Source organism: Netta rufina, assembly GCF_964035555.1.
Source record: "Netta rufina genome assembly, chromosome: 22".
Taxonomy (NCBI): domain Eukaryota; kingdom Metazoa; phylum Chordata; class Aves; order Anseriformes; family Anatidae; genus Netta; species Netta rufina.
In genome coordinates, this window is record NC_140146.1 from 3,933,038 (window position 1) to 3,957,450 (window position 24,413).

Sequence of the window (24,413 nt, forward strand, 5' to 3'; positions counted from 1 at the left end):
CACAGTGGGCACAGGTGATTTTTTAGCAAATGGGAAAAGCTCTACAACATAAAGACTTACTTCAATGTTTTCTACAATTCTGGTGACTACAGATGCTGTAACTGAGTACCAGTAGGATTCCCCCTTCTGTTGTCGTTCTTTCTGAAAAAGAAAATAGAGATAAGCATTAACCACCAGTGTAACAATTGATCAGGAAACAGTGAACGTATTATACTGAAATTACTGAACAAGAGAGAGAATAAAAACAGATTTCAGTATCATCAATGCTTGTTGGGGGGCAGAGATTGGAAACTGCACTGTGTTAGCGTATACGTATCAAATTCTAACTTAGTTTCCTATGCATTTATTCTCAGAAGGCATATACTTGTTAGGAGACTTAAAATGCAATCCATTTACCAAAGCAGTTTCTTTATTATGAAATACAAGCGCAACTCACTTTCCATTTTTCTTCAAGTGCTAGAAGAAGAGCTTTCTTATGTTCTCTTTCTTGCAACTTCTCCCTTTCCTCATCAAAATCTTCCTTCTTTTCTGGTGCACCAATTAAGTGCAGTTTTGAGACAGATATCACCCATGGATCCACATGTGGGCGATAAAATGGTATCTGTAGTGTTATTTTGCCAATGAAACCTAGAAATACAAAACAGAGATGCTATCAGATTCTTGTGTAAACATACTTTTACTACCCATGAAAACTTCAAAGGAAAAGTTGTGTAAGAAACAAACAAACTAAAAACAACAAACAAACTAAAAACTACCCAAACATCAGGTTATTTCACTTGTTCAAGCTACTGACTCACAGGTAAAACTTCTAATATACGCAATATTTCCTGTTTATAAATATTTGTCTTGCACACACAGGCAAAATACATACCTGCTTTTACTTCAAATGGTAATTCCAGTTCCTTCAAGGCATCTTTCTTTAGTGGTAAGTTTTCCAGTTCAACAGCACCTAATGAAAGCACATAGAACAGACAAGTCTGTTGAGCAAAAATGTTGAAGAATGCCAACTTGAACATTATAAGTTTAAAATAACTAGCAGCAACTTTCAGAGAAGAAAAAATTAGGATTTCATGAGAATAGTCAACCTACCACACCACCTTCTGAAACAGCTCTAATGAATATTTAGCATGCTCGTTAATTTTCCAGTGCCACATACTCAAACTATATGATCACATTTGATGAGGTGATCTAGAAGCAATCTTCTTCAAGGACTTAGCTCTGAACTTCACTGCCATCAAGGAGAAAGCTTCTACCCTTTTCTTTCCAAACAGGACACTTCAAGTATTCTCTGAGTATTACCAAAAGCACACAAACAAAAGCTTTGAAATATTATAAAATAGCAGATAATAGCAGCAAAAGGTAAATTAGAAACCACTGATTTATAGAAGCACAAGATATCCTTATGTCACCTTTTCCACAAAGGTTTTAATTAAAAGGGCATAATGACTTGCACCAAAATGTAAGAGGTAAAGACTACACGGCGTTTCCTGCTGCAGTCCCTCTACAGGGAAGTTATTGAACAGTATTGAGAAGAATGACACACAAACATTATGTAAACTAAACAAGCTGATAAAATATGGTTAGCATGCAGTTAAGAGTCTCATATAAATTAGTTTAACTGTGGTGATTAAAAGGAACATAAATAGGAACACAAGAGAATTCACCATTGATGTAAAGTGCTAGCAAAAAAACTTCATAGTAGAAACATTTATATAAATGTTAAACACAATATTAAGTGATTGTTTCTATTCCATCTTCCATTAAAAAACAAAACAAAACAAAACACTTTTTTTCTAAATCACAGAACAAAAACATTACAGAAAATACCCCAAAACCTCACCTTTCAGAAGAGCAACTGAAAGTTGGTCTGTATTCAGGTTGTTGACATATTTGCCCAAATAGGTGTTGAGGACCCAGGCTACTAATCCTTCCAACATGACTGTGTCCTAGAAGAGGGCAACTAACATTTTTCTGTCATTTTCTGGATCTCTGTTCCATAATTGCAGTTTCACCCTGAAAGACAAAACACGAAGAAAATGAGTGTCTGAAATATAGTCTCAGCAAACCTGAGATACTGTATTCAATCTAAAAAGCAGTAAAAATATTAAAGCAATTTTTAAAAGGTAGATGTCATGCTTATGCCATACCCTTTAAGTGCCAAATCACAGAGCTTCACACAAAGCTTTGCTGATTACAGATTACTCCCATTGTCAAATTAAATTCATCTTTCCAACCTATGTCTAATCAAAACACCGCATTTAGTGACAATTATCAACTAGGCCAATTAACAATCCGCTTTTCAAAAACGGAAGACTAAAATTCCGCTCTGAGCTGCAGCAGTTTTGCACTGGCTTCCTTGACTTCCACTCCCAGTATTTTCTTCAAGTTGCCAGCATTCTGGTTTTGGAAGTCTAGATGACAGTAACAGGTGTCCTGCATGCACCACTCTCTAATTGATTTTATGCCACATCTGTCAGTTTTCAAACTGGGGAAAGAAGCAGAGTATTCCTCGCCTTATATAAAGGCTGATCATACTGACACTATTTATTATTCCCTCTCCATTTATCATGCTTCTTCACAAAACTTTCTGGAGTCAGCACTTATAAATTATTCTACTAGAAGACCTAATTATAGATTACTACTCCTAGGCTAGAATAACATACTGGGAAAAGACTGGATATTGAAAGAAGGAACAAATACCTATGGTGCAGAGACTCTGCAGCCATCAGGAACACCTCACATCTGCCTCTGTGGGCCCAAACATCTGCAACATCCATTCTAGAAACCCAGAACACTAAGCTTTCTGAATTAAAAACATGCTGAAAACTCCCTAAGTAGAAAAGCATGCATCATCCTCCCTCCCCATACCCTTTAAGTGCTCTGGTGAAGGACTTTCTAACCTCACAGGAAACTTAGGATAACTAGAGCTAAGTGCATTTGTATCCCATGCACAATGCTATGTGAGAGCACACGCTTTTTCTCCAAACTTGTTTGAATTACAGATTTTGCTTATGCTGAATGAAGTCATTACCAATATTGCAAAGAAGTACCCAACGCATTTCTGAAACATTTATATTGCTTTCACTCCTTTTCAGTTGTGATGAACAATTACATTCCTAAAAAAGAGGTGCCACTTAACGTTTATGTCAAGTACGGCAGGAAAGAAAACATTCACGATTAATCTTCAACAATTAACATGATTTTAGAAAAAAACAGCTACACACCAGCCCTACAAAATCACACAAAGGATATCTTTACAAGCAGTGGAAGGATGCACTTTTAGCTGAGCAGAAAGAAGTCAATTTGGCATCCGAATCACATTACAACCAAGAGCCTTCAACTGTACTTTTGTAGAATTCTGATCTGTGAAACAACTCACCCCGGCCAAACCATTTTTTGGGGGAACAGTGTATGCGTGGGACATAATCAGATATAAATCATATAAATAGTTTATCAACAATTACTCTAAAAGGTTTTCAAACCATAGCATGGAGTACTGCATCAAGGGGCACAAAAGCTGTATTAGAAAAGCAACGCTGGTTATACATGTCAACATCTCCCTTCATACTCTACCACGAGTTGAAACAGAAATGATTGCAGAAATCAGACCATTAAACCCCTAAGCCCCTTGAACAAGTTTTTAACCAATGAATCAGAAAACTCCTACTAGCTTCTTCAAGAACAAGCCCAAGTATGCTTTAACACAGGCAGAAAAAAGCACGCATGCTTTATCTTCTGGTCAGAATGCTGTGAGTGTATTGTCGCAGTTCGCTATTTAGAAATGTCTCTCAACCCCACAAACCTGCTTATACTACTTTATAAAAGACTGTGCTCTGCAGAGCAGAAAAGCAAGATCATAGAATGGTTTAGGTTGGAAGGGACCTTAAAGATCACCTGGTTCCAACCCCATGCCATGGGCAGGGACACCTCCTGACAGCCCAGGCTGCCCAATGCCCCATCCAACCTGGCCTTGAGGACTTCCAGCAATGGGGCATCCACAGCTTCTCTGGGCAGCCTGTGCCAGTACCGGGCAAGTCAGACTTATTTACCTTAAAGTTATGTCTGATAACAAGAAGAAAATGACAACTTCAAGAGCTACGTTAAAAAAATTATATTAAAACTCAGGGCTTTCCTATAATGAGGTTTGCTTGATTCAAGGCATCTATACATTTGATTCTCCACTTCTGTAACCAAAAAAATAAAATCAGTGAATATGTTTAGCTAGTACAGCTAAAGACAATACCAGAATTAAGCAAATAATGAAAGGGGATTTGCTAAGGGCTGAAAAGTGAAACTATACAGTCATGCATAATGAGATACAAATAGAACTAACACAGGTCAAATTGCATTCAAATGAGGCATATTTCATGTCAAGCACATACACTATTTTTGTCTCTGTAATATTTCTGAATATTTTTTTCAAAACCAAAAGTTTTGAAGTTCCATATAATATTTAGCATTCACACATGTGGGGTCACCACCTCGCATAGCCTTTTATTCTTATAAACCTGACTAGAAAACCAAAGCTCAAGTAAAATCAAATACATTAAGCCTTGTCACATTACCTTTCAAAAAAAAATAAACAAAAAAGGGATCTACAGACTGTTAGAAGCCAAATCAGAGGGAAGATCTTGACGTGTCTTTCAGAAACACGTAACAGGTTTGCATCCCCATGACTGAAAACATCCAGAGCATGAACTAATCCATGCCTGAAGTCATCGTAAGAACAGCAAATAAAGTCACCTCCTCAATCCAAACTTCTTGTGGAACATTAATAACTATTTCCATATATTCCAAGTGTTTTAAGGCATGTATATTTGATAATTTTCTAGTCTGCTGCTATGCCAGTGGTAAGAAAAAATGAAATATCTCCTTTTACAGCATTTTTATTTCCTTCACATACAGGTTAAAAAAGAAACGGCAAGCGTTTATCAGGATGAGAATCTAAACCCAAAGCAGGACCTGACTAAAAGCTGGCTTACTTTTTTCTGGATAAATGTGTATTTTTTTGCAACACAAACGTCACAACACAGGCCATGAAGTCTGAGTCCATGAGCAAGGGGCAGTTTAAGTCAAGGAAGGAAAGCTGGCATGGTGTTGCCTGGTCAGTGCAATGGGGGGTGTTGACATTTTGATTACCCCTTGGCTTCACCAAGAAAAAAAAAAAAAAAAAGAAGGTGGGGGTGAGCCTTCAAGACACTTTCTCCCTCCATACACACAAATACACCGTAGGGAGGAGGAGAAAGGCAAGAGGAGACCTGTTGGCACGCCAACGTGGGGCAGAGACGAAGCGAAAGGTCACCTTGCCCAAAGGCGGCCAGCCGAGCCCTGAGGGAGCAGCGAGAGGCCGGGGGCACGCGGGAAGGGGGGAGCGGACACGGTCGGGGCCCGACACCGCCAGGGCCCGGCCGCGGGCCCCGAGGCGCCTCACGGAGCCCCGGCAAGCGACCTCGCACCCCCGCCTCAGGCTCCCCGGCCCCGCAGCCGAGGGGCTGCGGCCGCCCCCCGCGGCCCTCGGGGCGGAGCCCGGAGAGGGGCGTGAGGCAGGGAGGAGCCCCCCCGCGCCGGGCCTGGGCCATGCAGCCAGCGCCGAGCGGGCTGACGCAGGAGGAGCCGACGGCTGGGGCCCGGGGCCGCCATCCCCCCGCCCCCGGCACTCACCTCGGCTCTCGGTCGCCGACACCTCCACGAGGCTGCCGGGGGGGCTGCGGGTTGCGAGCCAGCCGGTGGTGTCCGGCCGGGCAGCGGGGGGAGAAACTGGGCGGGCACCTTGGCGAGCGCTGCGTTGCCTCCGCCTCTCTGAGGCGGGCCCGGCACACTCTGGTCTGCGCCGCCTGCAGGGCGGGCCCGGGCATGAGGCCGGGGGGCAGCGCCGCCCGTGAGGCGGGCGCCGGAGTCCTGTCAGCAGCAGGGTCGGTGCCTCGTGAGCATCGTAACGCGCACGTGAAGGAGGAAGCATCGCACTGCGTACAACTGCCTGGTTTATTGATTGAAGAAAGCAGTTTTTCCTCGGTCTTGTTTTTAATATCGTAAAGACCGTCAAGTGACCAATAAGCAGCAATCACAGAATCATTACGGTTGGAAAAGACCTCCAAGGTCATCTGGTCCAATCATCCCCCTAACACCAATGTCACCCACTAAACCATGTCCAACCTTTCCTCAAACACCCTCAGGGACGGCGCCTCCACCACCTCCCTGGGCAACCCCCAGGTTCAAATAGCCTGATAGTTCAAATGCCCGACTACTCTTTCTGTGAAGAAATTTCTCCTAATTTCCAACCTAAACCTCTCCTGGTACAATTTGAGGCCGTACCTTCTAATCCTATCACTGGTTACCTGTGAGAAGGAGTCAACCCCAGCTCCCCATTTAATTTATTTAATCAAATATTTAAAAATATTTTTAAAATAAATTTATTAAATTTAATTAATTTGTTTTCTTAAGGAAATAAGGCTGAAAGAAGATGCTCTGAGCAAAATGATGCTCACAGGTACAGCACTTACAGCATGCTTCCCCTCTTCACTCCTCAACTCCACCATAATGTCATAATTCTGTTGCTGCAGACACACATAGCCAACCCATGACTGACTTTGCAGTGAGATTAACAGGTTCATAACACAGTATATGTACCAGAAGTGGTTATCAGGCCCAAACACTTCAACTATTCCACCAACACTACGGGCCAGTTACAGAAACTACAACGTCAAGCAAGTCACAATAAACAACTTCTTTGGCTCTTAAAAGCATTAAAGGTCCATTGGGACAGATAGGAGGTCAAGATTATGTCTATTCATAAGTCTGAATAGAACAGTGATACTTGCATATAAAATCCTCTCCAGAGTGCCTATGCACAAACAATGGGAGATGAGACTGCAGTGGATAAATCCTCTTTTAATTAGGCAGTAACAGTAAGAAATAAAATTGTTTTGAATGCCATAGTTTAGCCTGTGGAATGAAACAACCCACTCTAAAAATTAGAATTCTGTTTAGGAGAGAGGTAGGAACTATGAAGATACAAGTATAAAAATAGTCTTTTTTTAATTAACAAATACAAGCACATTTCATACTTCCCTGTAAAACTTAGATTTCCCTTCTGTCACACTCCTCCATAATTTGAAAACACAGTAAATTAAATACCATAACTGGATCCTCTTTTTTAAACATTTTTAAAACTTCTTCAAAAAGCTGCTGCTGCTTCTTCCATGTGGTCCCAATACTGGGAGCTGATGAGCAAGCTATTAAAATACTCTGTTCAACAGAAGAGGTTCAAAATATTATATAAAACTCTTTTTTTCTACATCCTAATTTTGCACTAGTTTCAGTGTTTCCAGTTTCACAGTCTTTTCTGAAAATGACCCTCAAGTAAAAGTTTAATATACAGTTGTAAAAAGTTTCTTCATAGAATCACAGTAGAATTAAAGACCTTTTTTGTCAGTTTCCACGTCTAGAAATAATATTAATAAATCTCAATTTTTTTGTAAGTTTAAAATATGTATTTTTAAAAGTCTGATTTTTTTTTCTGTAGCTGTAGAATAAATGCTATTCTACTAATTTTCTGTAAGACGTGGATGGATCTTCAGCATTGAGCAAAACATGGAGGACAACAGGATTTTCTGGTTCTGAGGTCTGAGTCAATTCCACTTTTTACAGATTAAGTTATGCAATCATCAAGAGAGCGTCATTTTCATGAGATCAGTGGAGGTGAGCTGCCTGGCCCGCATATTCATCTGGATCTTCTCTAATATCCACTGGAATGTAGAGAATAATATTTTGGGTTCATGGTTAGCCTCGAAAACCTCAAAAAAGGGAACCATATTAAATCAGCCAGGACACAAACATGACAAATTTTAGAGCTGTCAATTACAAAAAATTGTTTTCTCCTTGAAGAAAATAACTATTTAATCTACATTTTCCTTTCTAAAATAAAATGAACTATGTACAGCTAATGAAATAATGCTATTATTTAGGCGTAATAGTTATAATCTAGGGAAAAAAAAAAAAAAAGCTCCTGTAAAAGATTCCACTCCTTGATATATGTAAGGTTGATTTGAAAAGTTTGGTCCAATAAGGAGAGAAAGCAAACTACAATAATAAATATGCAGGAGGCTGGAGAAAAGCAAATCCTTGAAAATATGGGATGGGAAATTGAACACAGTAGTTTTAAAACTAAAATCACATGGATAATTCACTGGCATTGTATGACTGATAATTTTAATCCAGTCACTCAGAAGTGGTGTTCAGTCATGTTCTCGACATGTGGCAAACCTGATCCCAAATTATCATCACAAGAAGTTTCAGAAGAAAAGTAAATGGCATATAGTTAGAAAAACATTTATTTTCAAAGCTAGCAAAGGTTTCTTCAGGGTATCACAGAAGGAAGGCCGTTCAGTGTAAAAGATAAAGCATTAAAAGTCGTAACTTTTTCAAAGCTGCAATGGTGATCCTTCAACTCTCAAAGCTGCCAAAGAAGAGATTAAAAACTTCAAAAAATAAACGTCTATTCTCAGATGAGATTTCAAGTCTTTGTAGGAATGCTACATTTAACATGTTTATTTTAGAAGATAAGGAGTTATCTGATGAATTTATCAGTCAATCAGTGTATGATCTGTTATCTCCTTTAAACAGTTTTCATCCCCACATCTTGAACACCCAGAGGAAACTTCTTTTCTTCAGGAAGTAAGTCCTGAGGTAAATTGTCTTTGGCTTCCACTGAGATGTGAATTTCTGTTTCTTTTTTCATGGAGTTTTCTTCTTTTGAAAGGGGAATTTCTTCCCCGGTTGGAGAATAATAACGAATGTTTCCATAATCCATGCTAGATGGACTAGCCTGTTCTGGGAACTGGGAACTGCAATCTGGATTACATACTTTAACAATACAAGTCACATTCACCTGCGTTCCTCCGTTACCAGAGTGTTCTGTTGAAGAGCAAAAAATCAGATTAAGCATGGAAGAATGCAGCGCAGAACAGGACAGTTGGATTTTTTTTTTTTATCTGGTTCTTTGACTTAAAAGTTAAAGTAGATACTAAATACCTTCTTGCTTCACTTAATTTACATAAACTGGCTCTACAACCTTTTAGTTTTTTGATGGTACCATAAAATCTAAGTATTATCCCAGTGATAAAGAAGCTGTAAAAATTAATACAGAGCTCTGGATCCCAACCAAACCCCTATCCATTTGTTTCCATTTTGAATGCTTTAGACAATGTTCATTTCTTACTGCTCCCTTTGTCCATTTGTCCCACTTACAGATACCATCACTCTGATCCCCTAATCTGCAAATAACTTTTTCCTCCATTGAGCATGGTCTCTACTATACCAGGCCAACAACTTAAAACAATCACTTTCTCTTTTCAAAGCTTACTAAATACTCTCTCTGCTGAAGCCAAATGCTCTCTCTGCTGAAGCCATGTTCAGCATAATGTTTTATCCTCTCATATAAACTTCTAAAAAGACTCATAACTGACAATCAAATTTCAAGAGGTTCTGGAACATTCCAATATAGATTCTTTGAGAGACTCTTACCTGAACTTGCAGAGTTGTGTCTGTCTCCACAACTGTGAAGCTTACAACCTTCTGCAGCTGAATATTGCTGTGGCAATCTTTCTGTTTCTTTCTTTTCATTGTTCTTGTTATCTGTTACACTGACTCTTGCAGACCCAGCTGGATTATTCAGGGAGCTACTACTTGACCCAGGAGTTTCCAAGAGATGCTGTTCCTCCTGTTGACAGCTGCTGGAGCTTTGCGATCCTGTATTTCTTATCTTTTTGTCACACTGCTTCTCTGAAGGGGAAAAAGGCTGAAACAGTTGCAGAAAACTGCAAAACATTAATTATCTTTTTAACGAACACTAGCAAAGAACTGGTCAGTACTTGGGCAGCTACAGAAACCACCAATAATCCCCATTTGTGTAGAGATGACTGTAAGTAAGACTCCTACTAGCTCATTAGGCATTCAACAAAATGAGCGTCATCGATTATAAAAAGTACATCTTACACTCTAAGCTTGGGGTTCAAACCACCCCTTTCTCACTCCAGTTGTCTTTCTGCTGTGTGTTTTTTTTAATACATGTAATTAGATAAAATTCCATGATTCTATGTTAAAGTGGAGAAGATGGAAAGAAATGAGTGACACTCACCGCATCTGCTTCTCTAGTTGGTGGCAAGTATGCAAGGGCTGCAAATGAGGAAAGATGGTTCATTAGGATCAAAATTTGTTTCAGTTGCAAAAGCTGCACTTCCAGCTAGCCTGAGTTTCTCTTTCAGCTAGTCTGTTCCTGGAGTGAACTCCAAATGCATGTTTAGTACATGTGATTTTAAATGTTGAAAGTTATACCGTGTTAAGTTTGTAAGCTACCTTGAATTTTGCCAGTGAGCAAAGAGAACCCTCTGCATAAATTAATATTTTTTCTAGTATAGGGTAATTGACAAAAGGTATAGGTAACAATAAACTATGGTTGTGACTGTTTAATGATAACTATAATATTTGATAATGCACAATATTTAAGTGAAGCACAAAACACTTAACAAGCTCCATCAGGAGCATAACTGTTTCCACAGTTGTCCAACTCACCTGACACGTTGCATGTTTAGAAAGCTGTCTAAAATCTAAGGAACAAGAGAGATTTCAAGGGGAAATTTGCCTTTGTGTAACCCTGTATTAAGCTGAAATTCACCTTGTGATTTAATAAAGACATTTTTACTCTAAATACACGTGGAATTCCTGGTGTATTTTTTAATTCTGATTTTCTGTGCCTGCAAAGCTTATGTGATCAAGCTGCTTTGCATGAGGTTTCTGGTAGTCTCTCTCCTTTTGACTTTTGAATCATTTGGCCAAATTTCACCCCCCAATGTAACAGAGGAATGGTGTCAAAAGTTCCTCAGAGTTTCATGATGCTATAAGGCTGCCAGCGAGTCAAGCAGGAATCTGTAAAGCATTGCCTTCTCCCCTTGAAAAAAATATAAATGAACTTATATATTATTAGATGTCAATGAATCTACATATTGGTGATCCTTCATCCATAAGCAGCAACAAGAAAAGCTTCAGAGCCAGCTAGCACCTTCTAAGACATCAGTCAAATACGAGGCTCAAATTGGTAGAAAATGAGGTGACAGTACTTACAAGAACTGTTTGGTTTTGCTTCATGAATCTTACCTTTTTTTTTTGAGATTAAACAGTATCCCAAAACAGTGATTAACAGGACCAATAACAATGGCCCTGTTACTGATCCTGAAAATAAAAGAGTAATAACAATTAAAAAAAATGAAAACAACAACAACAAAAAACAGGTAAGTAATTTAGCAGGTCAGTCTGTCAAGGGATAAGATTAGAAAGAATCAGTTTTGTAGTTTCTTTCCATGGTTATAACAACTACATTTATAAGTACCAGATATGTCTGAAATTCATATTTGAGGCCTCCATTGTTGGATACCAAAGTCTCATTTTCAGACTCCACCAAAATAAAATTGAATTTTCCTGTTCCAAAAACCGAGGACTGACTTTCGGCCTCAGTCACAAAAGGTATCTCACCAGCCTAAGAGCAGTTCATAAAATACAAGGCCAGGCAGTCCTGAATACTCCTAAATATACATGCCTTCTGGATAGACTATGAACAGGAGAGTATGTCCACACTTGTGAATGCTATAAGGATTCTCTTTCTTGGAAAAGGCTGCCAGAAGTCTCCAAAGACCTCTTTCCAGGAGGTTTATGAAGTCAAGCTTGCCTCAGCCCAGAACCTAAGACAACGTGGAATGCAGTGAGCAGGGCAGATGTACAGGTAAATATTATGCAACACAGGACAAGCAGTGTCATTGAATTAACTCAGCTGTTCTGAGGTTCTGTTTAAGTACAGGTAATTGGTTTTGGAAAGAAGCTGTCAACTACAGATAATCTTGCTTCCTAGCCAAACAGAAGTGACTTTAAATGAGTTAACAGCTCACCGATGATGTGAGACATGTCGGGTACAGAGTTTAGCATGACAGGTCGAGTTATTACGTCAGGTTTGTTGGAAGTTGAACTTTGGATTGGGAGCACGTTTACAGCAGTGTGAGGCAGAACTGTGGCATCTGCTCTTCCTGAGTCATGGCAAACAGTGTCATTCATGCTGTTTCCTGGAACAGCCACTGATTTACAACTGCAAGAAACAAAAAGAGAAGTTAGAAAAGAAAGCAACCCTGTATATAGATAAAGACTGCTATTTGACAGAAACTCTGGCTTACACTGTGTGTGGTGTACAGTTGGTATTATAAGATTCCTCATCTGAAAAAGTGCCAGGAGGACAAGGTTTACATTCTGTATCTGTGCTATCCGTTCCTTTAAAGAAAGAGAACTCCAGTTAGTCATATAGTGAAAAACAAAAATGAATAATCAAATTGTGGTACAGATCCTGAAAGTGATACAGGGGCGGTATACAAAATACAGTCTGACTGTTGTGGGAGAGATTAATTTGAAACATTCCACCCACACACAAATCAGAAGATTAATTAACCGTTACTTTGGTACCCTTGATCGTCAAGGTTAAAACCTACCAAAACATTAAAATGTGGCACTACAGACAAAGTGGAGATTTTTTCACTGGTCCCTAAGAGGCTGATCACCTATTGAATTCTGTTGGAGCTCTGTATCTTTTTAAGTGATTCTTAATTTCTTAATGATATTCAGTGTTCCACCTCATTGGATATTATTTATCATCTGAATTTTATCATCTACTAGAGATTCACTCTGCTGGGCAGCATAGAATCTTCATTACTTACTGTAAGCAAAATTCAACCGGATGCCCTGCTTCAAGGATTTAAACAGGAAACATGTGGTCCTGAATCTGACATGTATGGAAGAAATCACACAGCAGAGCAAAACAAAAGCACATTAAGTTGGATTGGGGAGTTTTATGGTATATGGCAATAAAAGATTGCAGAATTCTCTTCCTTTGGATATGCCTCTTGAGAATATTGTTGGTGTCTTTACTGTCTATGTGCTATGATAATTCTTGCACTAAAAAGAATGCAAAACTATAGCGAATTAAAAGACAATAAGCAATGTATTTTACCAAATGTAACTTAACAAGTTGGAAGCAGATTCAAAAGTATCAACGAACTATTTAAGCAATAAATAACCATCTTCATACACTAGATCTATTTTGTGTGTCGATTCTGAGAGTTGAGAATTAAATTACCTTGTTTGAAAACTCTGTAACCTTTTCCACATTTTTTATGCACTCTACATATCTGGCAGTTCTGGTATATTTTTGAAATACAGTACTCATTGCGTGGGCAAATACAGATTCTGTCCTGTGAATTAGTGCATGTTTGATTCTGTACAAATCCTGTTTTTAAAACAAGAATAAAACAAGATAATATTAGAAACACTTAAAGTCTGCAATATGTCAAGTGAATATGAGGTGATGTTTGCATACCACAGACTAAAGACAATTTTGCAGTTTCAGGCTAGTATAACTTCATAACGCAAATACATTATGTGCCTCAACATCTACATTTTCAGAAGAGTTTTGTCTGTCTCTATAGGAGATTCGAAATTTGCATTTGTGGAATTCACACTTGAAACTCTACTTGCAGCTGCAGGTACAGTATATAGTACCATAACCGTAAATATGCACATTTGTGTTACCTGTGCTCATCTCTACTTATGACATTTGTATATATTTTATTAATGTAGCACCTTACCTTCCAAGAATATAAGACTGGCGTCACATTTTTAGGGCTTATAAAGAAAGAGGGAAGGGGTCCTTACAAGTCTATACCCTGTTTTTTTGTTTTTTCAAAATTTTACAAATAGCAAATGCATAAGAATGGAATTATACAAGTCCTAAACAAACATTATTTAAGAGTTTTCCTAGGAGAAAAGTCAAATTTAAACCAAGCCATCTCTTTGAGCAGGCAGTCAAAGACAAATGTCTTTTTCATAATTCAAGCCTACCTTTCCTGCACGGTGGTGAGCAAGCAAAGCACTGAGGAGACCGATTCCAGATGGCTGTATACGTGTTAGGTATACAAGGACTGCACTTTGTGTCCACACTGTGACTGCAGCTCTCTGTCTTATACTGACCTATAGAAAACAAACAAACAGTGAAAGCATCTCATTGGAAAAGATCACTAAGGGCTGAGTAAGGTAAGTCTCTTTTTCAGCCATAGAAACATTTTCCCTTCATCATCACTATCAGGTTGGTAATGCATACCAAGAGAGTACTGCTTTAAAGGGGGACTGCATATATACACAGGGAAACTCTGACTTCTTTTATATTATTCATGCCTGATCAGTGGATTCCAACCATCTTCAAAACAAGACGGCCTCAGTCCTCAACAAAACACTTCAGCATATATTTAGATGCAGCTAACATGGTACATAAAACTAAGATTTTTACCCTATGTTTTGTGGTGAAACACACAGGATCGTGTTTCATGCTGAAAGTCAGGCACCTGTTAAAATGGTATACTTCCTTTCAGGTAGCTGTAAGGAAGTTGTGGGGAGCTGGGGGTCAGCCTCTTCTTGTAGATAACTAGTGATAAGACTAGAGGGAATGGCCTCAAGTTGCGCCAGGGAAGGTTTAGGTTGGAAATTAGGAGACATTTCTTCACAGAAAAAAATGGTCAGGCATGGGAATGGGTTGCCCAGAGAGGTGGTGGCATCACCATCACTTGGGGGTGTTCAAGGAAAGGTTGGATGTGGTGCCTGGGGACATGGTTTAGTGGGTGACATTGGTGGTAGGGAGATAGTTGGACCGCATGATCTTGGATGGCTTTTCCAACATTGATGATTCTAATTTGGGTGTTGCCTTTACTGTTGTTAACAGCAGCAAATGAAGAAGGTGAAATAAAGTGACACAGTAAGCAGAGCTGAATTAGAACTTTAGCATTAGTCAATACTGAGAGGACATGAGCTGTAGCTCTTTAGAAATGCTCACTCTTCTTCCTTCACATTTTCAGTCAGTCCTAATATCATCAGCCAGTCTTAACACATCAAAGCAATGAATTTCTGAAGCTACTGGCACTACAAACAGTATCAAAAGCTGGTAAAGGTAGTTTCTCCAGGAACACTATGAGGTGAACAGTCAGGTTTTAGTGCTTTTTCCAGTAACTACCTGCTACTCCTCTTTCCACCAATGCTTCTCACCAAAACCAGAGTTTAGTGCAGTGTTGGCACTAAGTAAACATGAGCTCCAACATATCCTCTCTGGAGAAAGAAAAACACTTCAGTTGCCATTTCCTCCTTTCATGAAAGCAGGAAGAAGATAAAAGTCAATGCCTCATATCCTGTACAGAAGTATCCTGGAGGATATGCTTGGAAGGGGACATAATTAAGAAAAATCTCTGGAACTGCTTGGAGAATGTTTTCCAAAAGAAGTAGCCCTGGAGGCGAGCCATGGAAATTATTTCCCAAGACAGTTTTGCATGTATTTACTTGAAGCTAAAAATCCACCTCCCACATCCTGCTAATGATTTAAGCTCCAATCTTTGATAAATTACGGTAAAAAATAATTTTAATTACAAATTGTCGTATTTCCTCTACTATGTTTTTAACAAATGAAACTTGACAGATCTATCTAGACACTTACAGTTAATTCAAACAACTGTGTCTAGTTCAGCAAATACTAATTTCCTGCATAAACTTCCGGATCTCTCTGACAGGAACTCAGCACTTATGGAGACAAATTCTGTTTGCTCAGCATGTTGTGAGACAAAGACATTTTTTCTTCTGTGTCTAATGTAATTCTATAATGCCAATTTGTTGCAAAAATTCTACTATTAAAATATGCAAATGGCATTACAATGCCCTAAAAAAAAATAAAAAAATTCTCTCCACTCTCCCTCTTTTCTGCAATCAACTTTTGCTAACAGAAGGTAAATTTTAAATAATTATCATAATAATTAAAGTATTTACATTATATATAATGTAATATTAATAATTATCACTGGAGTGACATAACCTCAAAGCAGACAGTTTCTGTGGTCTTGTACATGGTCTCTGATAGTGGTCTGCAGTGTCTGATTTACAGTAAAAGACAACAATACTCCCTTAATGAGCAATTAGCGATTAACCTGCCCAGCAGCAAGCCCCTTATGTAAGTCATACGTCAAAGTACAGAAATTAAGCTATACCTTGTAAAATGGCAGTTTTACAATATATCTGTGGGCTTGGGTCTGCAATGATGTTTCGTATTTGTAATTTCATTAGTTAGCTGTCGCTCTTCTTTCTTTTTTTAAAACCAACTGTTCATTTAAAAATGCTTTTATCAAAACACCACGTAAAGCTGTGCTTACAAGAGCTCAGCAGCCTACATGGTCCTCCTGATAAGCCCCAGCCAAGTTAAACTTGTAACACAACTCCAGTTCTGATGAACAATATGTCTCTTCTTCAGATATGTTTACAGACAGAGTACTTTATTGTCTTCCAGCTAAGAGCCCATAGTAAAAGTAAAAAATCAATGCTCTTCAATAACCAACATGTACTATACTCATCTGAAAATTGTCTGAATTTGGTTGTGTAAAGTAACAGTTTAAATTATAAGCTACCTGGAGGGCACTGGCTGCAACATTTGTTAAGTCTTTCTTCATAGAATTCAGTTCTGGGGTCTCTGCATTGTGCAAACTGTGGCGTATAAGGCAATGAATAATCCTAGGAAAAATTGGAGAAAAAACATGAGTCACAAATCCATCCTGACCCTATAGCAGAGAGTCAAAAGAGACAAACACTTAAAGATCAGTGCACTTATAACCCCTTCCTTTCTGATCAGGTAGGCCTGATGAACTAGAAAGCAGCAGAGACCAAAAAACAGAAGAGCATGCAGCTTGTGACCTACCTGAGACCATTTAGCAGTTCATCTGTTTTTCAAAGATCTGCTTTCAATCCATCACAATGAACAAAGTAATTTCTCCAGGTTTTATGTTCAAAACAATGCAATGGAACTATGGGATTAGCAGCATACTTGGTCACTATTGAATCCCCTAAAACAAAGGGCTACGTACCTGTTCTTCATTGGCATGACTTAAGCAACCTCTGAGAAAACACCAGAGTGAAACCTAAATTCTTACCTTTAGGTTTCCAGGGAGAACCACTGTCTGCAAAGTGGCTATGTGAATAGTTATAGGTCTATTTCCTATACACATTTAGAGCCAACTAAAAGATTGACTTTACCTCTTTTTATATTCCCCAGGCCTCCCAACCTGGTGGAGAAGGGAGCTGTGGGTCTAGCACTACTGCAATGCTTGAAGGAATCTTTCTGTTTTCATCAGTGGGTGTAAAGGACACATGATGCTAAACTGAATCTTCTATTGTGCTCAATGTTGATTGTGCACAATATTGATTGTGTTGATTGTGTTGATTGTGAGGGCACAATCAACATTGTGCCCTCACTTACACCCATGCAATATCCAGGCAAAATAATCCGTCCCTTCAGTGAAAGAACCTGTACCCCTTAAAGCTGTTTGACCAAAGGAAAGAGGAAAAATAAAAAATAAAAATAAAGCTTTTATAATTCCAAACACTTTGTGATTCCCTTTTTAAATGAGAAAGGCCTTGATGTTTTGAAAACGTCTCTGAAAAAAAGCACGTCTTCTTCTGAAAAGGAGCAACTGGCTACAAGTCTTTAAAAAAGAGTAATAAAAAACCTCTCTCATGGCAGTTTAAATGCATACGTAGCAGTCATAAAATACACTGTACCTAATTTTCAGCTCATATAGATCTGTATCAATGACTTCAATGAACAAGTGTCAAAATATTTGAGGAAGTGCCACCTCTTTTCAAAAGGAAATACATACTCACTGAATAAAAGAAAAAATCTAACGTTAGTATAAGCGTAGGAGTTTCCTGCCAGATCAGAAAGAAGGTGTTCAAAGAGCCTGTGACACTGCTCAATTGTCTGTAGTCTGAGGAGATTGTTCCATGTATAATCTACACACATTTAGAGAAGTACTTAAAAAAAATATTAAAAAGAGAAATCAAAACAGGAACCAGCCATTTGGAGGCCAGTAATGAAAATATCCTTCCTCCTTACTGAGAAAACATGTTGATTACCTATTATATCTTCACATTACTGACAAAGTGGACTAACAATTCCCAGTTTCAACAACTGCTTTAAGGGAATCCACATTTTCTTATGCAGTTTGTGGAAATATTTTGCCTCTTATCTATCTGTATATCAGGAACAGGCTGATACATCTATTCAATAGTCACTGTCAGAAGGAGCCTTTCCTGGGAATGTGAAGGCAGAGACAGGCCTTCTTAAGATTGAATACCCATTCCAGGAAAAAGGAAACCAAACTATTGAAGTAGAAATTTCACCACTCCTATTTAAACCACCGTGAACACTGGTAGCACTGACCAGAAACCAGGACAATTCTGATCTATTCTGTTGAGTCAGTTGAGTTGAAGACTCAAAACCAGAAAGACGGGACGGGTTTCGCCAGTACTTGCCCCATTTGCTCACAGATTAACAAGAAACTGACCAGTTGCGAAGTGATGAAGAAACTAGAAAAGACCTTTTCAGCAAGCTAGAAACCATGATGGGGTGGGGAAGAATGACACCAAACATTTATTTTTTAAAAAATCTCCTTAAACAGCAGAGCAGCTGAAGTTAGAAACACCTGCTGAGCGCAAGATGCATCCTTCAAATACTGTTGTTTGCCTTCTGATGAGAAGAAAGACTGTTTTGCAGGAACCAGGCTGCAGCCACATACATCTCCAAAAAATACTTTGGCCTCCAGTTTTGCGTTTCAGTTAAGAAAGCTTATTTAAAGGGAGTTTGCATAAAGATTGAAGACTTTGAAGCAGAAACAGGAGGCTGGCTTCAACATTATCAGTTTCATCGTGATCAATGAGATTAATAATCATGAGTCAAAAAAAGAAAAATGAGTCTCTTCAATACCTTCTAGGTTCAGCGATAACTGTTAATGCTGAACTTGGTAACAGGCAACAAGTAGTAGAGGAACCACATTTGTAAGTGTAAGCTGACACTAAACTCTAACAAAGGAGAAGAAAACAGTTCTGCTCTCATCAATACTATTTTTAATTTTACATCTTTTCTTGTTTATTAAGAGACAAAAGATCAAAGTGTTTATTAAGAGAAGTCAAAGTGCTGTAGTTGTGTTTTTGCCATCACTATGATCACCTTCATCAACACAAGCACTTGAGAGTCATTTTAAATAGTAAAACTCCAGTGAAAACACACAGACAGGGAAAAAAAAAAAAAAAAAAAGGAAAGAAATACAAAAACCACATCACAAATTATCCTGCTGCTGCTGAGGCTTCCTGGCAAAAAAAAAAAAGAGAAAAAAAAAAGTGTTCTTATCTCATCCTCTGCATTGTCTGTTATAAACACTGCCTTGTGAGTTAATGACACAGGAAAACCTACTGGTTGATGGGTTCACATCTGTTTCTCTTAAGTTGTACTTGAAAGGATATCTCTGACCGATAAAATCTCCCTGAAAGCTTATCTGATGAGTTGTGCCTCTCAACGACATACAACTGACAATTTCTTGTCAAGTAGCCTTAAAGAACATTATGGGAAACCAAATAAGACTCACCTAAATCAAATTTATATACATGCATGAGCTCAACTTGGCTTGTTCTGGAGCAAATCCAGTAATTTCAGTAGTTAATTCCCATGTAAGCTCATTTAACCAAACCTGTCAAAGTCAGTAGACAAATCCCCTACTCTGTCAGTGCAAGTATAGGCCTCTTTCCAGGTGTAAATTTCTCCTAGCTTTCTTGGCTACCAGAAGACCCCACCTTTTCTAGGCATCTCCCCAGTTTCAGGCTGTGAGTTGGGCTGTGCAATATTTGCTGCTCAAAATGAAATTCTCTGGCATCCATACCCATTAGCTACTTCGGTCTGAAAGACCGATGAGTAAAGGGACCTGATTCTATCCCACAATCTTTATGGCTTATTACTGTTTGTATCTCTCATACCCATATTTTGTCTTCCGCTTTAACTGTGATTCTGTTCTGCAAGGAGATAAGCATGAAGGAAGTTAAGCTGGTGCTGCATCTTTTACATCATAGCCTTAGCATTTCTCAGAATTGGCAGCAGTGTCTAATAGCAACAGACTTAAGATATTTAAACAGACAAAATGAACAATTTGGAAGGGGTTCATTAAATGATTAAAATAATTTCATTTGACCAGTGCAAGTAGAAGGCAAAATGCTTCATCTATCCAGCAGCAGAGGTACAGACGTTATTAAACATGTCTATTTCTATGCAAATCAATCAAATTAGGCAACATATCTTAGCACTTGGTTCTTGTGCTGGAATATCTGCATAAGAAGGATGAGTAATCCCTAATCACTCAAAGCAGAAATGAGTAAACTCTGTGCTTGCCCTTAACTACACTGCTCACTCAGGAGATTTTTTGCAATCTCTGTTTTAAGCAATAAGTTACCAACAGAAGTTACGTGCAGTAAGTTACCAACAGAAGTTACGTGCAATAAGTCGATTACTCAAGATCCTCTCTCCAAGGGTCCCTGCACTTTTTGTCTCATTTTCCCATCTGTGCTACTGACATCCAGTAGATAAGTGACCTAATTTGTCACTGGAGGGGAGTGGATTAAAAGCAGCCTCCACACCAACTGAGAGGCTAGAATAGATTCTTCTCACTATGTATGTACGGTTGTTTCCAAGATTCCCTATTTCCTACCTACCAAGAGATAAAACTAGCAGAGTACATAACTGTCGTGTGGCTTTCAGGCCTGCAGCTGTATCTGTGCTGTGTGGAGCTGTTCAAGCGAAGGGAAAGGGCCTGAGGCCAGCACCCTCCCACAAAGGCAAGTCCAAGTGTCAACTTCTCCCAGCATGTGCCAATGTAATGCATTCCCTATATGCTTAATACTAATTAGAATAAAATAATTTGTTTTACTTCCTGCCTTATAGTTTGTCCCTGAGTTCTTGGACTTCATCTATAATTAACTTAAGTAATTTCAATGCTGGAAATAAAACAAGCTAATTGCATATATATATATATATATATATATATATATATATTTTCATATACTTTTCAGTTTCACTCAAAGAAGTAATTTAAAACAAAGAGATTTAATCACATATTTTAATCCTGTCACATTTCTTTTATTGGTCTCCTTTTCATACAGTTGCCTTCAAACTCAAGCTGTCAAACAAAGGAGTCTGAACAGGAACTGTATCTGGTGTATAACAGTCTTTACGCAAATGAAACCACAATGAAGTCACCAAAGACTCTGACATAAAAATCTGTTGTTATGGAAAGGTCTCAGGGTACAGAGATATCATTTGCTAAGCCACCAAATCTCTGAAGACAGGAAAAAACAAAATTATATTTAAAATATTTGAACTGGTCATTTAGAGAATGAATTCAGCTGAAGATTAGAGTTGTCTTAGATAACAGCATTTCTCACCAAAATCAGTGGGAGTTGTGTCAGGGCATCAGGCTAAACCAACAATACTGAAAGCATAACCTAATCTTAGAGCGGTATTTAAAAGAAGTTTTAAGATTAAGGTCCATTATATGAACTGCTCTCCCATATTACATCCAGCTTTATTTGTGTAAACCAGGAGTCCTTGCAGAGCCACAAACAGATTGATGACCACAACCTTCCCCACCTCCTGAGAAAATAGTATCTTTTGGTTACTGTTAGGGATTTTCCACTTCACTGCCACTCACCACCATAATATGAGAACATCTTCCCAAAACGAGGTGGCAGTAGACAGTATAGGATATGGAAGTTATTCACAACACACAGAAATTATAGATGCAGGGCAGTTTGCAGGAAGACACAGTATCTCATGTGTTATATCCACACATCAATATCCATATATTTCCAGAATACCAGCTCTTATGTTTCAAAACTTCAAGCATATGCACCCAAAAGCTGTTCTGTTTTCCCAAATATTGCCCTAATAAAAGATATCAGCCACTAAATCAAGATCTGATACTTAAAGGTACTGTCAGAGCTAATGAGCCTTAAAATCTATACTTCTCCTGCAGAAAGCAAAGTTACACAGGCAAACAACGGGGAAGGCAAGTGGAATAACACGTTGCAAGCCTGAGAATTTTCTTGGAATGGCATTGCTTGTATCACACGTGCCTTTTGCAGTGGCCTGTTAAGACTTGCAGTTACTATGAACTTTGATGCAATGACCACACATGAGGATATGTACAACAGAAAGGTGCAGGTCACCCATGGCCTCCTTAGCTTTGACCATAAAAAAGAATGGCATCTGAGCAGTCTGCCTTCAGCCCTTTATTTCAGGGGTTTTCCATAAGATCTTCTGTTACATTTATCCTTTTGCAACTCAGTGCACCTTCCACACACCAGCAGCATTCCTTTACAACCAGCCAGCAGCATCCAGAGGACGGCTTCCTCTGCACACATCAGCAGCTCCACCGCTCTGCAAAGGACAGTCATTTAGGGTTGAGGCTATTGAGAAAGTTTCAATTAAAAATATCTGATGACTGAGGTCTTCAAAATAGCAAAAAACACGTTCAGTTCCTGTGAGTAGCATGGAGAATTAGGCTAGAATATTTAAGATTAGTTAGGCTGAGGAAAATTAAGAAAGTGTGTGTCACTCAAGAGCTATTGCTTTACCAGTTTCTCTCCCTCAAAGCTAAACCAAGTTTTCTTTAACTGAGCACTTTTAAAAATTGATGTAACAGGCTTTTTTGTTGTGGTGGTGTGGCAGAGATGATGTGTTTGAAGCTACTAGGTTTGGTTTTCTAATTCATATATGGAGTTTGGTTTGTCAGGAGTCCAAGGACAATGCAAAAAGTGATGCTGAAACTTTCCTCCATGCTTTTTACCATTATAAGATAGTGTTTAGGGTGTCAGAAAAATTAATTCCTTTTTAATACAAACCCTTTGTTGAGGCTGACAGCAAGAAGCATGACAAAACTTCACGCTTACATTTTGGTGATACTATCTGCCACAATCCTGAGGCTCTCCCTTCTTTATCTGCTTTAACCCATCCAGTCTAAAGTGTTTCACATGAATCATGTTCAAAATACTACCACTTACAACCAGGGGCTGAATTCAAAATGAAATGCAGATGAAAAAAAAGACGTACTATCAAACCCAATACAGCACCCAGTCCTCCTGAAAAGACAGCTCTGTAATTCCAGGTTCAATATACATTCTGACACCCTAACGTAGTTTCACTAAACATTTGTCTTAGGAAGGCTCAGTTAATATGATTAAATAAACATGTAAATAACACACACATCCCATGAAAAAGCAATGAAATGGACATCTCAGAATTATTTCCACATTTATCTTCACAGTCCAATAAACCTTAAAATCAAACAGAAAAACACTACCCATTACACCAGCACAGCATACACCCAAAGTCAAATAGATCCCATGAAACTTTTTGCTTTAAACAGTAACAGGATACTTTGAAGAACAGAATTCAGTAATTCAGCAAGATATAGAACAGTCACAGCTGCATCGCATCGGGTCTCAGCTGTAAATTAAAGGGCTTTTCTATGTAAATAAGGAATGTTTTTAAGGGATGCAGTAGAGCACAACAAGCTCTTCCTGTTTAAATAACGGTGTTAAATACAGACATACACTCCACACTTGCCAGGACCCTCGCAATCTTTGCAAATCCTCAAACAAGCCTGAAAAACCAACACACTTCCAATGAAAACCCAGGAAAAAAACGGTTAGCCATCCCTTTGGGAACCCAGAAAAAAAACAACGACCTCGCCAAAGGGAGCAGGACGAGCTGGAAGGAAGTCCAAAAGCCCTGAGGCTCCCGAAGAACTGAGCAGCAGAGGGAGGCAGCTAGCTCACGGCACCGAGCTTGACAGCGAAAAGACGCCCGCTGGCGCCTTGCCCTGCCCGCAGGATTGCGGGGGGACCCCGACCGGGCACCGGGGGCCCCCCACAAGCCCTCTGCAGCCCTTCCCGGAGCCCCCTGCACTCACCCGGCCGCCCACGGCTCGCAGGAGGGCGGCGAGCAGCAGCCAGCGCGGCCCCATCGCACCGACAGAGGCCGGCGGCGAGGCGGAGCTGGAGGCTCCCGGGGCACCCGCCCCCGGGTTCAGCATCGCACAGGGCTGCAGGGGTGAAGAGCCGCGGTCCCCGCCCTCGGAGCTGGAAGCTGTATCCTAGGGGAGGTCCTCGGCAAGCGCTGTGGGCTTATTTCTGCGCTGATTTAGGTTTAGTTACTTATTAGCCCCCAAAATAGGAACTTACGTTTCGCAGCGTTCGTTCATGCTGCACCGCACCGCGTTCGCTACTGTCTTCTGCACGCTGCCAGGATGGTATTAAGAGGACTTAAATTCAGACCTGCTCCGCTCCTGAGAAAAACTGCACTTGACTAATAGCTTCTCCACTTTCAAACTGCTCCCTGCAAAAAGATTTTTTTCTGCAACTGATCTGTGTACTGCAAGTATCAACAGCAATGAAACATTTACAGATCAGACACAAAAGCG

The 24,413-nt window shown here is 39.3% G+C and overlaps 2 protein-coding genes across 4 annotated transcripts in view; both read right to left on the minus strand.

Moving 5' to 3' along the window:
- Nucleotides 1-5,786, minus strand: part of VPS13D (vacuolar protein sorting 13 homolog D) — a 102,310-nt gene extending 96,524 nt beyond the window's left edge. For all 3 annotated transcript variants that reach the window (XM_084300165.1, XM_084300166.1, XM_084300164.1), the window contains exons 1-5: nt 5,662-5,786; nt 1,841-2,013; nt 872-949; nt 437-627; nt 61-141 (exon numbers count right to left, since the gene is read on the minus strand). In XM_084300165.1, coding sequence (XP_084156291.1) covers nt 61-141; nt 437-627; nt 872-949; nt 1,841-1,937 — 447 coding nt within the window. In that variant the 5' untranslated portion in view covers nt 1,938-2,013; nt 5,662-5,786. The remainder of the gene's footprint in view (nt 1-60; nt 142-436; nt 628-871; nt 950-1,840; nt 2,014-5,661) is intronic.
- Nucleotides 5,787-8,351: 2,565 nt separating this feature from the next.
- On the minus strand, nt 8,352-23,957 carry TNFRSF1B (TNF receptor superfamily member 1B; the record flags this gene model as incomplete). The annotated part of the gene is made up of 10 exons (XM_084299988.1): nt 8,352-8,913; nt 9,523-9,796; nt 10,136-10,173; nt 11,152-11,226; nt 11,937-12,130; nt 12,216-12,309; nt 13,169-13,318; nt 13,930-14,058; nt 16,524-16,626; nt 23,904-23,957. 10 exons carry the CDS (start codon nt 23,955-23,957, stop codon nt 8,615-8,617), a joined length of 1,410 nt encoding a protein of 469 aa, XP_084156114.1. The 3' UTR covers nt 8,352-8,614.
- Between the last annotated feature and the right edge of the window lie 456 nt (nt 23,958-24,413).